Source organism: Halteromyces radiatus (assembly GCF_025201355.1).
Source record: "Halteromyces radiatus strain CBS 162.75 chromosome Unknown BX664scaffold_4, whole genome shotgun sequence".
NCBI classification, from domain to species: Eukaryota; Fungi; Mucoromycota; class Mucoromycetes; order Mucorales; family Cunninghamellaceae; genus Halteromyces; species Halteromyces radiatus.
Genome location: NW_026251690.1, coordinates 655,542 through 669,557, shown reverse-complemented (window position 1 = coordinate 669,557; position 14,016 = coordinate 655,542). Strand labels below are relative to the sequence as shown.

General features: G+C 32.6%; 7 protein-coding genes across 7 annotated transcripts; 4 read left to right on the top strand and 3 right to left on the bottom strand.

Moving 5' to 3' along the window:
- Positions 1-635: 635 nt before the first annotated feature.
- Positions 636-1,046, bottom strand: BX664DRAFT_331718 (uncharacterized protein). The gene has a single exon (XM_051545192.1). It carries the CDS (start codon positions 990-992, stop codon positions 717-719), a length of 276 nt encoding a protein of 91 aa, XP_051399758.1. The 5' UTR covers positions 993-1,046; the 3' UTR covers positions 636-716.
- A 1,941-nt stretch (positions 1,047-2,987) lies between these two features.
- BX664DRAFT_279568 (uncharacterized protein) lies at positions 2,988-3,379 on the top strand. Its single transcript, XM_051541449.1, has one exon. It carries the CDS (start codon positions 2,993-2,995, stop codon positions 3,368-3,370), a length of 378 nt encoding a protein of 125 aa, XP_051399757.1. The 5' UTR covers positions 2,988-2,992; the 3' UTR covers positions 3,371-3,379.
- A 129-nt stretch (positions 3,380-3,508) lies between these two features.
- Positions 3,509-4,848, top strand: BX664DRAFT_331714 (uncharacterized protein). Its single transcript, XM_051545191.1, has 2 exons — positions 3,509-4,424; positions 4,551-4,848. The coding sequence occupies exons 1-2, from the start codon at positions 3,799-3,801 to the stop codon at positions 4,735-4,737; spliced, it is 813 nt and encodes a 270-aa protein (XP_051399756.1). The 5' UTR covers positions 3,509-3,798; the 3' UTR covers positions 4,738-4,848.
- Positions 4,849-5,060: 212 nt separating this feature from the next.
- BX664DRAFT_279566 (quinon protein alcohol dehydrogenase-like superfamily) lies at positions 5,061-8,025 on the top strand. Its single transcript, XM_051541448.1, has 7 exons — positions 5,061-5,488; positions 5,549-5,702; positions 5,779-5,947; positions 6,021-6,502; positions 6,615-6,796; positions 6,874-7,227; positions 7,308-8,025. Exons 1-7 carry the CDS (start codon positions 5,129-5,131, stop codon positions 7,833-7,835), a joined length of 2,229 nt encoding a protein of 742 aa, XP_051399755.1. The 5' UTR covers positions 5,061-5,128; the 3' UTR covers positions 7,836-8,025.
- BX664DRAFT_331711 (acyl CoA binding protein-domain-containing protein) lies at positions 8,026-9,329 on the bottom strand. The gene is made up of 5 exons (XM_051545190.1): positions 9,225-9,329; positions 8,938-9,156; positions 8,774-8,841; positions 8,604-8,706; positions 8,026-8,486 (listed from the first exon to the last, which is right to left on the bottom strand). The coding sequence occupies exons 1-5, from the start codon at positions 9,315-9,317 to the stop codon at positions 8,340-8,342; spliced, it is 630 nt and encodes a 209-aa protein (XP_051399754.1). The 5' UTR covers positions 9,318-9,329; the 3' UTR covers positions 8,026-8,339.
- A 361-nt stretch (positions 9,330-9,690) lies between these two features.
- BX664DRAFT_331708 (uncharacterized protein) lies at positions 9,691-11,288 on the bottom strand. The gene is made up of 5 exons (XM_051545189.1): positions 10,569-11,288; positions 10,258-10,509; positions 10,097-10,186; positions 9,915-10,026; positions 9,691-9,845 (listed from the first exon to the last, which is right to left on the bottom strand). Exons 1-5 carry the CDS (start codon positions 11,181-11,183, stop codon positions 9,766-9,768), a joined length of 1,149 nt encoding a protein of 382 aa, XP_051399753.1. The 5' UTR covers positions 11,184-11,288; the 3' UTR covers positions 9,691-9,765.
- A 105-nt stretch (positions 11,289-11,393) lies between these two features.
- BX664DRAFT_385493 (Las1-like-domain-containing protein) lies at positions 11,394-13,588 on the top strand. The gene is made up of 10 exons (XM_051549254.1): positions 11,394-11,541; positions 11,610-11,761; positions 11,824-11,989; positions 12,051-12,189; positions 12,242-12,383; positions 12,446-12,635; positions 12,706-12,772; positions 12,878-12,992; positions 13,076-13,271; positions 13,333-13,588. The coding sequence occupies exons 1-10, from the start codon at positions 11,413-11,415 to the stop codon at positions 13,504-13,506; spliced, it is 1,470 nt and encodes a 489-aa protein (XP_051399752.1). The 5' UTR covers positions 11,394-11,412; the 3' UTR covers positions 13,507-13,588.
- Positions 13,589-14,016: the final 428 nt, after the last annotated feature.

The window sequence follows — 14,016 nt, the reverse complement described above, 5'->3', positions numbered from 1 at the left end:
GATAATCCAATCTAGTCAGAAAGTGTTGAGAAAATAAAGGTTAGTTTAATAGTCCCATAGTAAAACAAAGATAAAAAAAAAAAAAAAACAGGCAGATGAAAAGAAACAAGGCAGCATACCAAGATAATATGATATCATGGATTATGACTGTTCTTACTTGGACACTGAAACGTATCTTGCTTGAAACAAAAAGAAAAACAAGTAGATTAGTTTAATTACAGTTCACTGCGATGTTTTCCTTTTACAATATAGTTGTTTCTGTCAAATAATAGAAAGTATCATAGATCCAATAAAGACCAGATAAGAATAGGGTTGGGTCTAGTAACTAAGGAAGAAGGGAAAAAAAAGGATAAATAGGGAAGATTATTCTCTAAGTTTGTATCTACGTTATATTGATTTTGTTTTTGAATTACCTTAACAATAATTGTCTACTGGTTAACTTTTAACAATCAATCTATTGACATCGCAAACAATAAAAGGAATTAAGGGCAAAGAAAGAAAAGAGAAGAAAAGAAAAGAAAAAAAAGGATGGAAATATGAAAAAGGACGTGGAGTTTTAAAGCGAAGACGAGCTATCCATTTACTCAAACCTGATTGGCTAAAACAAAGATTAACAACCAATCATAATTGTAGCATAACATAAAAAAATCAAAAAAAGGTACAATTTTTTATTTGATATAATACAACGCTTATTTTAAAAGAATCATCTAAACTATTTAACATTGACCAGTTGTTCCACGGGAAGTACAACAAGCAGCAAACTTATCCCAATTGATACCGTTACCAAAGATATTTTGACATTCGTGAGATGCTTCATTGAAGAAGATAGGTCTGCCTTGAGTAGCAGCGCAACAATCTTTAGTGACTTGATAATCATTACTACAAGTAGCAGCAGTAGCTTGTTCACAGTCTTGGCCAGTAGATCGTCGAGAAGGAGCAGCCATAGAAGTAGCAATAAGAGCAAAGATAGCAATCAAAGAAAGGTTCTTCATGATGATGATGATGATTTATATTTGTTTTGAATGAATTGATTTGAGTGAATTGATGATTGTGGATTCTTTCAAGATGGTTTCATTTATATAGAAAAAAAAAATCAAATTAATGGAAATGCTCTCTACTATTTATTTTCCATAAATATCCATTTGACGTTGCTATGAATAGATTAAAGTTAAGCCAGTCTGACCACAATCTCTTCTTTTGATATTTTTTTAATATTTTCTATACTATTACTTGTTATAGATCTATTCGTAATGTTACGTGCTCACCTTGCCTCTTCAAAGCCGACGACCCTTGATTTTCATGCATATGGAAAGCGCCATTGTCCTTTATCACTTTTTTTTTTTTTTTTTTTTTACGATTGTATATAAACTTGGTACCTGAACGATGAATCCTTGTTATACGGTATCATCCATTCATTCCCCTTATTCTTTTAAATCATATCATCGAAAATCATTCAACTTGTCATCTATTTTGGTGGGATGACCTGTTCATGCGTTGATCATAATTTTTTTTTTTTTTTTAGTTTTGCAGAAAAATTAAATTTCGACACAGCCACACCCGATATGGCAAGTGATGCCGCGCGGGACAAAGTGGAAGCCCATCAGGGCTTTGATGATGTCCTATTATTTTACCTTTTAAGGATGTTTTTGTTCCCTCCCTTTTTTTTTTTTTTTTTTTTTTTTTTTGTTGGATTGTCCAATTACCTTGGTGTTGGCTGAGAGATCTAAAAGGTAATTACTCTTCCTGATGGGAAAAAAAGAGTTATTTTTATTTCGAGGTTGATTAACAACGATGCACCGAGCCATCATCATCACGTTTCATTTTTTTTTTCTTCACTTCAAAAGGGTAAATCAAATCATAATGTTGAACTAGTAGTAATTGTCTGTAAAAATAATTCGCATAAAGTGAAACAGTGTCGTTCTTCCTGCTCCTCCTTTTTTGGTGGTTAGGATGATGGACATGACTACAATATTATATGATGATGGTAATTAGATGATGGTAATTTCATGATGGTATAATGGTATGATTTGTGACAATGGATGATAGTGAATACTGATAAGTAAATTACACATTACTGAGCTCATCTATTAATGAAGAAAAAAAAAAAAAGGACAAGAACATGTTTTCCTTTTTGGGAGAATATTTTCTACTTTGAGTAACATGCATGAAATGTTCTTTTGATGAGGACGAAGGTCATTTCCTGTAACCAATTATCAAAATATGTATACATTGCTATACCTATTATGTCTTTTATCGGATAAATTCTTTCCGTCATGGAGTCATCAGTCGTTTTTAATTGCCTCTTCCGATACATGATAATCACGCATCATGATTGATCGATCAAAGTTACCAGTAGCGTCGAACAAAAAAAAAAAAAATGCAGCAACCGAATATCCTGACATACTTGAGAACAGTACTACCGTTCTTTTTTTTTTTTTTTTTTTTTACGGGTCTATTTCAGCAGATATTCTGATGACAGCCGTTTGTCGTCAATAGAGTGCTCAGTATTATGAAACAACATCAACATTTCAGTCACATTCAGTCCAGAGTACAATTGATGATAGATTCTTACTCAGCATTGAAGAATGGTTACCACACTTCTTTGTCGATCGGGTTCGACTCAAAGCCTAAATTTATTTTACACACGCTATTCTAAGAAGAGTATGGTACGATCATTGCCATATCAGAGAGTGGAATCCAATCTTAGTTTCTTCTGGTAGAGTAACACTTGCAACACAGTAATATGCATTGACTGAATGATGATCATTTAGTGTGACAACATTTTTTTTTTTTAAAAAAAAAGAAAGATTGATATATAGTCACAAGGGTTAATGCATTATGGATTTATTTATTCTATAGATAGTATCTTTAAAGATGACAAATAAGGAAATGAAGACCTGTTTATCTTGGTTATGAGAAGAGTATTTAAAAGAAGTGATAAGATGATGTTCTCGTTCTTTTTTTTTCTTATACATATATATCAAAATAACAAATGATGATAAAAATTGCTTTTTTATTCTTGGCTCTTGCTATGATGATTGTTGGCATCAATGCTGACGCCTGGGCTCAATTCTGTGATGATGATAATTGCTCCGTTGGATGTGGTGAATGGGTTGCTGTTGGTAACCCTGGCTGCTTGGGCGAATCTGGTCGTAACAGTGTCAATTTCAAGGGCGATTCTGTTTGGAACTATGCTTTGCTCTATACTCCTGTAGGCAACAGTCAATGTGGTTGTCAGTTTGCCTGTGATCCCAACGTATGGCCTAATCCAGGATCTCTTGGTAGCTTCGTATGCCATAAGTTGAATGCTGATGCAAGTTCCTTCAGATTCATCGGTAATAATGGTGTCTGCCCTAGTGACACTTGTTAAAATTATCAACCAAAGTTTTTTTTTTCCCTTTAAAAAATAAACTTGATGCTCATTTTGAAAATCCGATCGTAAATTTACCTATTGATTGATGACTTTTTTTAAGATGATGATGATGATCTTTTATATAGGAGCCAATAAATCACATTCACCTAAATAAAATGAAGATAATTTATCCTTTATCTGTCATTATAAGTCTTATTGGTTCCTGATATCGGACAAAAAGTTGAACGCTTGAAACATTTCGAATGAAATGAATATCAGGAGAGGATATAAATTCAACATTCAAAATTCATTTCAATTGATCATTATTTCTTTTTTTTTTTTATTATACTTTCAAGATTCATAACACTTTCCTAAGATATAATCACTAATACTAGGTCTATTCTAAAATATCATTATCTACTATTAAATCATTTCCCCCCAATCCAATGCTACAATACCTTCCAACCGAGTTAATTATCTCTATAGCAACGTATAGTACACCAGAGACCAAAAGCACAATTGCACAAACTTGTCAGACTTGTTACAGAGCCGTTCTTCCACTACTTTGGAATTATCTACCATTGAAGACCGTGGAAAACCTTCATGATGTTGTTGATCGTCTACATCGAAATGATTGGGTTTCCTTTGCTACCAAATTTGTCCATGATATCGCTTTGACCAGTCAACTCACCCACCAGTACACTTTGGAAGATCTTCAGGGATTATTAGGAATCATAGATACAGGATATGCCTATCTAAGAGAAGAAAATAGGAATGAGTCCATGTCTTTACTATCATCATCACCATCATCGTTGTGTTCAAGCACCTCTAACACGTTTGCTACTTTTATCTCTAATCTCATGCTCTACTTTCCCCACTCGTCCACTATTTCGCTTGATTATTACCTTGTGTCACCTTACTTGACCGCAGATACCACCACCAATATCACAAGTTTTAAAGGAGAGATCGATCTTGTGCACTATCGTCCTGGCCAAACCAAGTGCCTCCACCAATTGTTGATATCGTTTCCGGAATTAACAAAGTTAGTGATTCGCTCCTTATCATCCCCTTCCTATAGTGAAGACAAAGGTAATTGGTTAATTAGTGATGCAGATCTCATCCAATTGTCCATCTTGCCTCTTGACCACCTTTTACATCTCGATATCAGTCAAGTTGATGATAAGATACAGTTACATACCTTCAAGTTACTTCTACAGTCCAAACCAACATTAGAAACTTTGACTATTCATTGGAAATATTCACCTGATAGCGATTATGTAGAAAGCTTGAGTCAAATGGCGGCAGATACGGGTGAATGGGAATGTAAGATATTAGTAGCCTTGTCAAACAGTCCTGGTATTCGCTTTTCCTGTAAAACAAAATAAAAAGTTTATGATTACTTCAATTTATTACATTTTTTGCTTTTTTCTTTTTTATATATATGAGTAAACATCTACCATAACATCATTTCATCCAACAATACTTGTAATGCTATAAGGTAGAAAGAGAAAGAGAAATGTTAAGAGCACGCAATTGTAAGAAATTAAAGTTTTATCGGAAATGGAAATTGTTTATGCTCGGGACTGGTGGCTTATTTTTCCTTTTCTCTACCTCTTTTTTTTTTTTTTTTTTTTCGCTTTTTTTTCTTTTCCTTCTTTTTCTCTTTTCCCGAAATCCATTCTTTCCCCTTTTCCCCAGTTTCCTTTTTCTCTTTTTCTTCTTCTTCTTCTCCTCCTTCTAGTCTTCTCTTCGATCATTCTATAAACAAGAAAAAGAATGGAAGTTCATCGATGTCGTTTTGTAGAATATCAACCAGCCACCATTAATACGATGGATTTTACTCCAGCATCTGTCAAACATACACAACTGGCAGTAGGACGTGCTAATGGGGATATTGAATTATGGGATCCGCGCTGGAATTATCGTTTAGAAAAGGTCATTCCTGGTGGTCATGGTCAATCTGTAGAAAGTCTTGTATGGGCACATCAATCAATACTTGTATCAACTGATACTTACGACGATCCCAAAGAAATGGAAGACGCTTTGAAACAACAACTTGCTCAACCTCCACGTTTATTTTCATCAAGTTTGAATCCTTATATTGTTGAATGGGATCCTGTCACTTTAACAGCAAAGGTAAGATTAGAGAAATAATGATAGTATTTGTGTACTTAAGTTCCTTTTTTTTTGGAATAGAAAACGGTGGATTCAAATGGTGGTTCTGTATGGTGTTTGGCAGTGAATAGTAATGGTACTCGATTGGCAGCTGGTTGTGAAGATGGTTGTATTCGCTTATTTGATATTTCTGATGATCAATTGGAATATATTCGAAGCTTTGAATCTCAAAAAGGTAATCAACAAAAACAAAATGATCTTAATGAAACAGAGGTAATTGACATTTTCTTTTTTTCATTCTTTTCTATTAGGCCGTATTTTATCAATCTCTTGGGGACCTGATGATAGTTACATTGTTACTGGTGGTTCTGATAGTAGTGTTCGCAAATGGAATGTTCAACACGGTCGTACTACTCATCGAATGACAGTTGATAAAAAAAACAAAGAAGCCACTATGGTTTGGAGTGTAGTAGCCACAAAGTAAGCATCAAAAAAAATGTTGATGGAGAATAAGCATTGACTGATTTTTTTTTTTTTTTTTTTTTTGCTTTAGGCACAACACAATTATTTCTGGTGATTCATTGGGACATTTGATGTTTTGGGATTCTGAACTTGGTACAATGAAGCAATCGATCAAGGCACATGCTGCTGATATCCTTTCTGTAGTTGTTTCTCGTGATGGCAATATGGTGTTTTCTTCTGGTGTAGATCGTAAGCTTCTCTCTTGTAAACGGGTACAATCTCAAAAAGACAAAAAGAAAACTGCTCCTGGTACCTGGACAACAGTTGGAAATCGTAGATATCATTATCATGATGTACGTACTTTGGCTTTGGATGAAAGACCTGGAATCAATTCTATTGTCTCTGGTGGTGTAGATTGTGAATTAGTCGTATCTCCAGCTATGGAATTCCCCCGTTTGATTCAAAACCGTTTACCGCCTTTTGCTCGTAAATATTTGGTGTCTATCTCAAAATCTCATAAATTGGTGATGGCTCAAATATTTGATACTATTTCCATTTGGAGGTTAGGACAAGGTAAATGATTGAATTGAAAGAATATTAGGTATGAGATTGAAAAATGATTTAACCTTTTTTTTTTTTTTTTTTTTTTTTTTTTTTTTTTGGTTCAATAATGATATTATAATAGCTGGACCTCTTGATCTCGATACAAAAGGCTCTATTCCCGATATGTATGTACCTCATAAATTTTTAGCAAAACTACAACTCAAGGATGACTGTTATATCACTTCTGCTGCCTTATCTGAAAATGCTCAATGGATTGCTGCTTGTGATGTGGAAAATGTTCGACTATTCAGCTTACAACATCAAGTAAGTAAGAAGAGGATAGCGTTTATTTCTATGATGATCGATTCTCATTCTATTATATTATTATTAATTGCTTGTAGGATGAAGAATCTGGTCAACTGACAGTAAAGAAAATGCGTAGCTTTGAACTCTCTCTTGCAGCTTACTTGGCAAAGAACAACCTAGCTCTTGGCGCTCATCATGTGGTATTTACCCCAAGCTCTGATAAACTGATTGTGGTTACCGTAGAATCCAAGATTCTTGTTATTGATCTATCCCATTGGGATCAAGGTGAATTTGAAGTTTTGGCTGAATTTGGACAACATACTCCAGATGCTCATTCTCAACACTCTACTGGTACAGTCATCAATATTGCAGTTAGTGAAGATGGACAATGGCTTGCGACAGGAGATGATCATGGTAATACATATGTTTTCAGTTTAGATAGTTTAAAGGTAAGAAACAATACAAAAAAAAAAAAAAAAAAAAAACTTCTTTGTTAATATAAATCATCATTTTTTTTTTTATCTTGCAGCGTCACTTCACTGTCCCAAGAATGTCATTCCCTCAAACAACATTATCTTTCAACGCTTTTCGACCCAACGAACTACTTGTAGCCTATGCAAATAATACCTTCCGTATCTATGATGTCGAACATAAATGTCAAACAAGCTGGTCTAAAAAACATATGGATCAACAGGATTCATTATTGGCTCGTCAACGGGATCGAATTCGAGGTGTGATATATAATCCTGCCAACAAGAATGATATTGTATTATATGGTAGTCAATTTATGGCCAAGGTGGATATGTCAACAAGTTCCAAAGGAAAGAAAGGCAATCAACACAAACGAAAGGCGGATCAAGTGGATTCAAACAACAATGCTCCTATTGTCAATGAAAAACAACGCTCTTCACTGGATGTTTCTCTTACTGTATCGTATCAACAAATCTTACATTGTGACTTTATTGACAAGAATTCTATGGTCATGGTGGAACGACGCAAAGAAAGTGTTTTGGAAAACCTTCCTCCTTCTTTTTACCATGCTCGTTTCAACAAGTAGACGTACTCTATTTAGATCTTATTATTGTATATTTTATTATCATCATCATCATCACATCATTGCATTCATCCCCTACTCACACACCTTTTTCTTATTTTTTTTATGCAACTACATTCCCCAATTATTTTGTTACTTTTTTTTTTTGCCATTTTTACTGTCTACATATCTAGAAAACAACCCACATTTGATATTATGATTGAAATCATGACGATATTTTATTCACAAAAATAAACAAAAATAAATAAATAAAAAAACATTGATATCGAATATGGTACATCATTAGAAAAGGGAGATAATTGAATAGGAAGATGTTTCTAATTACAAGCTAATTGACTATCAATTGACTAACAAAACTGCTGTCGGCTACATCGAAGGGAGTTTCACCGTCATTATTTTTCAAATTGATATCGCATCCTTTATCTAATAATTGTTGAGCCACTATCATTTGTTCAGATACACATGCTATACAAGAAAAATGAAACATCCATTCATTAGTCAACCATACTACAATCTTTTTTTTTTGAGTCTACCATAATGCAATGGAGTTTCTGAATCATTGGTCAACGCGTTCACATCTGCACCCAAATCAATCAAAAGTTTAACCATATCCGTATACCCACGATCACAAGCATGATGTAAAGCTGTCAATCCCTACCACCAAAAAAAAAAAAAAAAAAAAAAAAAAAAAAATATAATAATAATAATAAAAAATATGATGGTCAAAGTCAAATTTGAACGCATCTATATAACATTCACTTTGATGCCTACCTCTTCATCTTTAGTGTCAACGGGCTTCTTGAATTCTTTGACTTGTTCACGTACTTTGTTCAGATTGTTTGCCTTGGTATATCCAATTAAATCATCCGTCAATCTAACCAACGAAATATCAGCAAACATATATACATAACATATCAAACTTTTTTTTATTCATTACTTACTGTTCCTCGTCGTCTTCCTCACCATGAGCCAAAGAACTAAGAATATTGCCTGTTCCGTCCATATCTTTCTAGAGACGATAAATACAAATAAAAAAAGAAGGTGTGTAAACTTTTTGAGTTCAATCCTCTCTTTACTTTTGATATTTCGTTCTATATCAAGTTACCTTGTCTTTCCCTTTATCTTCATATGCATATTCTCCATTGCGCGTCCATCCAATATTCAAACTTTCAGCTAGTTCTACATAGGCTTCCATGGCAGCTGTTGATGACATGCCTTTGAGACTATGCCATGCATCCCATTTCGCTCGTGCCACAAATTCAAACAAGTTTGGTTTTGAGATCGTACAGTCCCCCGTAGTGGCTTGCTTGAAATATCCATAAAACTGTATTAAAAAAAAAGGAACTTGAGTATACAACATTACTTTTCTGATGAGCCAATCATATGACTTACCTTGAGTTTATTGTCTTTTGATACGGAAACATTATGAGTATTTAAATAATCAAATGCACTTTCAAACCATAATTCCATTTGCGGGATTTCCATCTTTATAAAAATCAAGAGAAAAAGAAAGAAATAAAAATTGAATATTTTTTTTTTTTTTTGTACCAGCATTCATTTGACAAGCAACAACCAAGAAAAAGCGAATCTGAGCGTGAATTGGATGACAGCATGTTTTTTTCTTATTTGTACTTTTTAAGATAGTACCTGAAAAAAATAGATCGAATGAATTATCCTTTTTTGTATTATTTTATCTTTCCAAAATTTCTAATCATATCAAAACTAATAGTGTATCCATTGTAAGAAGAAATTTTATGTGATTTTTCATTAAATTCTTATTGTGATGAGACGCAATCAATTATATATATATATATATGAAGCCAACTAATGATAAAAACAATACTAATAAATATACAATGTCATTTTTATTCAAGAAATAATATAATCAAAAAAAAAAAAGGTGAAAGATTATTGTACAGTCTAAACTAGTCATTCATTGTTCTTCAACATCATCATCTTCTTCTTCTCCTGTAGATCCCAGAAGTTCTAACATTTCTTGTAGTTTTTCATTTCCTATTGGTATAAAAAAAAAGAAAGAGTGAGTGAGGCATAGTTGTTAGTATTATAAATAGAAATGATTACCTGGATTCAGTTCAAGAGCTTTTTTGAATGCTTGTATGGATTCATCATAAAGTTCCAAGATTTGATCTTCATCTTCCGCCATATTGGATTGAGTCATCTTTAGCATAGCATACTATATAATAGAAAAAGGTAAATATCGTCTTTTTTTTTTTCTTATTTATTATTCTACAATTAGAACTTACCAATTCCCAACCCAGGGGACTTTCTTGATTGTATTTTGAAACATAAGTGTTTTTGGCTTGTTGAATAAGTTTTTCAGCACGTTGACAAATCTATTCAAAAACAATATTAATTTTTTTTCTTTTTTTTCTTTTTTTTTTCTTTTTTTTTTTTTTTTCTTTACCATTTCCTTTTCTTTTCCTTGAACGAATTTTTGTCGATGTAATAGAGATGCTCCCCATAACGTCAATAGATTATCGTCATTTTCATAAGGGAAATGTTGAATATATCGGATAAGTGTATCGAAAAGGACAGCAACATGTTCTTCATGGTTAGGTTGTTCTAATGTTTCACCATATTCTCGAATATCATGCATTGTTTGTCGGGCCAATAATAAAGTTTGTTCATCAAGGTTGTCAAATGGTTGTGAAAGAATCTAATATGGAATTATCAATAAAGGATCATCACTTTTTTTTTTTTTTTTTTTTTGGTTACCTTATCTAAATTACCAAGAGCTTCTTTATAATACTTGATTTCTTCTTTTGATACTTGATCCTTCATTATTAATTTTTCCAATGCCACTTCATCTTCTATTTCACCATCAGTATCTTCAAGGTCCAGTCGGAGTTCTTCAAAGGTCTTGTTCTTTTGTTGTCGAATAGATTGAGCCAAAGCCAGAGCAGCTCGAGCCTGCCAAAGTTGTACAAATTTTGATGATTCTTTTCCAATAAATATATCATAACCTTCTTGTATACTTTCTTTTACGTTTAAAGCACGTCCTAATTCAACCAAACATTGAGCATAACCTTCTCCAGTTTTTCCTTGTTCTTCTTTTTCAAATTGTTCTAAAGCCATATCAAATAATCTTCGTGACATATCCGTATCACCTTGTTCTTCTTTTGCCATAGTCAGTAATTCTTGACCAGTTGGTTGTACTGATACGTTTTCTTCTTCGCCTTGATCATTCTTTCTAATAAAAGAGATTTCTACTTCACCTATATCACAACCTTCACAATCAGGATCTTGACAATCGGGTGAATGGTTGTCAGTAGTTCGTGGCTTCTTTAACTGGATATCTTTTTCAAGTGGTTCTGCTGATCGTTTAGACATGTTTCTTTTTGGTGTTGTTGTAATAAAAAAGTAAAAGAAAAGAAAGAAAAGAAAAAAGGAAGGGGAAAAGTGGATATTTGTATAAGAAAAGGAAGAATAGAAAAAAAAAAAAAAACTGAAATGTGACTGGAGGAAAAAGTCGGCCCAACAGACATCAAAAAAAAAAAAATGCATCATTTTCTTTTTCTTTTCCTTTAGATCTTTTATACTATTTATTATTATTATTATTATGGGTCGTCATTTTCGTACACCACGTATTGTTCCTTGGACGAGTAATCAAGAATTTCTTCAAGTATTTGAATGGTTATATTCTGACGTGTCTCAACGACCTGATCTTGTTCAACTTGGTGTCGATCGAGTAATAATATATATATATACAAACAATATAAAAACTCAACTATTCACCTTCTTTTTTTTCTTATATAGTTAAAAGCTTGGCAATGTCGTGGAAAAATACCTGTAGCCATTACTGCAACAATGGATTTGATTGAACTTCAACTACGAGAACAAAAGGAAAAACAATACCCAACTCTTTCACAAAACGAATTACGTCTTTTGTATAGTAGTGTTCTTACAAGGTATATATATAAACTATCCTTTCTTTTTAACTTATAAAAAATGATTATCATATATTCAATAGATTTGTCAATATCTTGGAAGATTCTCAACAAAAAGGTTATTTTGCAAGATCATTATTCAATATTGCCAACCAAATTGGTTTACCTCTTCACTTTGTCGAACTTCGACATGCTGCCACTCATGAAGGTCTTCCAGGACTATTAACATTACGTCAAGCTAGTGTACAGGTATGTAAAAAGAAAACAACAAAAAAATTATGAACCAAAGAAACTAATTCTATTTATATAGGCTTTACAATGGTTATATGATACGTATTGGAGTGCTCAAATTCAACCAGATACTTTAGATGCTGTGGATGATCGATTGATGCGAGTTTTATCACAATTACTCACTACATATAAAGAAACAAGAAAAGCATTTTTAAAAAGTAGGTGTTCATATATATGATTAACTGTATTAACATTTTTCTATTTCTGTAGATCCCAAACCCAAAGCGAAAGATCGACTTGAAGTTGAAAGAACTATATCAAACTTGACTTATAGATTATCACAAGATATCATCAATGATAGCATTGTTCCATTATTATTGAAAATTGGTGGACTCGTACCTGCTGGAAAAAAGTAAAAAACAAAAAATGAATTAAATCATTATTTTATATCTTAATTTTTTTTTATTCTTGTAGGAAACGAGCTTCTGTTGACAAAATGTCTATTTCTGAAGATCTAATTCAACTCTGGATGCCATTATTATTGGAACTCGATAAAGAATATCCAAATTTTATAACCAATCTGGTCAACGCTATGTTAGATCGACTTGATATTGACAATGGTTTTAAACTATCTGAAAATGTTTCACAATCATTCTCTTTTATGGTAAAATATACGCCATAATTATATCTTCTTTCTTTTTTCGTACTTATGAAATCCCTCTTTTGTTTGATAGTCTAACGTAGTGCAACAAGATCAAGAATCAGAAAAATTCAAACAAACAAGTTATCTTTTGACTCTAAGTAAGTAAAAATAAGTAAATTTTTTTTTAAAAAAAAAGAAATATGATGATACTGTGCCATTTTAACTGACTATCATTTGGTTTCGAATATAAATATATTATATAGCATGCTGGCTACGGTATTTTGTATCTTGTGTTTATCGAAAAACTGGTAATAACAGATTCGATCAAAGTGTATTGAATGATATATTGGAAGGATGTTTAAAGAAACCCAACACATAGTAAGTTCTAAATAGAAGAGGAAGAAAGAAAAAAAAATGGTGTAGTAGTTTGATTTTTTATTGATTTATTTATCTGTGTATAGTTCAAGAAGCGTACTTCAATCCATCATGGTGGCCGATCCTATTCTTGGCAAAAAGTTGACACCCTTTATTATTTATATTGATCGCTCTATGACACTTACATCAAATGATACAAACAAATCCAGTGATTCTATGGATATCCCAATGGAAGAAGAACTGGATGCTCTGACACAACAAATGACCCAACTGAAGAAAAAGGTATAAAGAAAGAGAATGTACGATATCTAAGGCTTGATGTATTTATTTTATTTTTTTATAGTTGGGTATTGATGACACTTCACTTACATTTGATGACACAAGAATCCATTCCGAATCTGGCTGGACTCTTCATGATGAAAAAAGTTGGAAACCTTGTCCTATTGGTTGTTTACCGGATGGAAGAATACCGAACTTGGATCTAATGATTGCAGATGATGATATGATGATAGACTAGAAATTTAGATGATAGAATAGTATTGATTATTAGATCATCACATTCTTACAATAAAGCATGACCATTTTTTTGGATAGTAGTGAGCTCCTGACAATTGATTTTTATATAAGGATGTAAAAAGTTTTCTTGACAAAGTGAAGGAGGTAATAACTAGCTAGATATATACAGATAAAAAGGTGGCTGATTAAAAAAAAAAAAAAAAGAATAAGGCTAAAAGAGGAAACCTTTACAATTTGACGGGAAACAGGGAAAACGCATCCTATCATGAAGTTCGTTTTCCAATTGTTTTATTGGTTTGTATAGTTTGGATAATTTGATTTAATTGGTAAATAAAAACCTATTTCTTATTGATTGCATATAAAAAAAGCAGCTATATCAATGGGGCAAACTAATCTACATTGAAGAACACGAAGATGGATATTGAGTTTATTGGGGAACGAATGATGTTGTCGGTGTTGAAAGGACGATTATCGAATACAAATTTCCAATGATGATGCCAAAAGTGTTGGA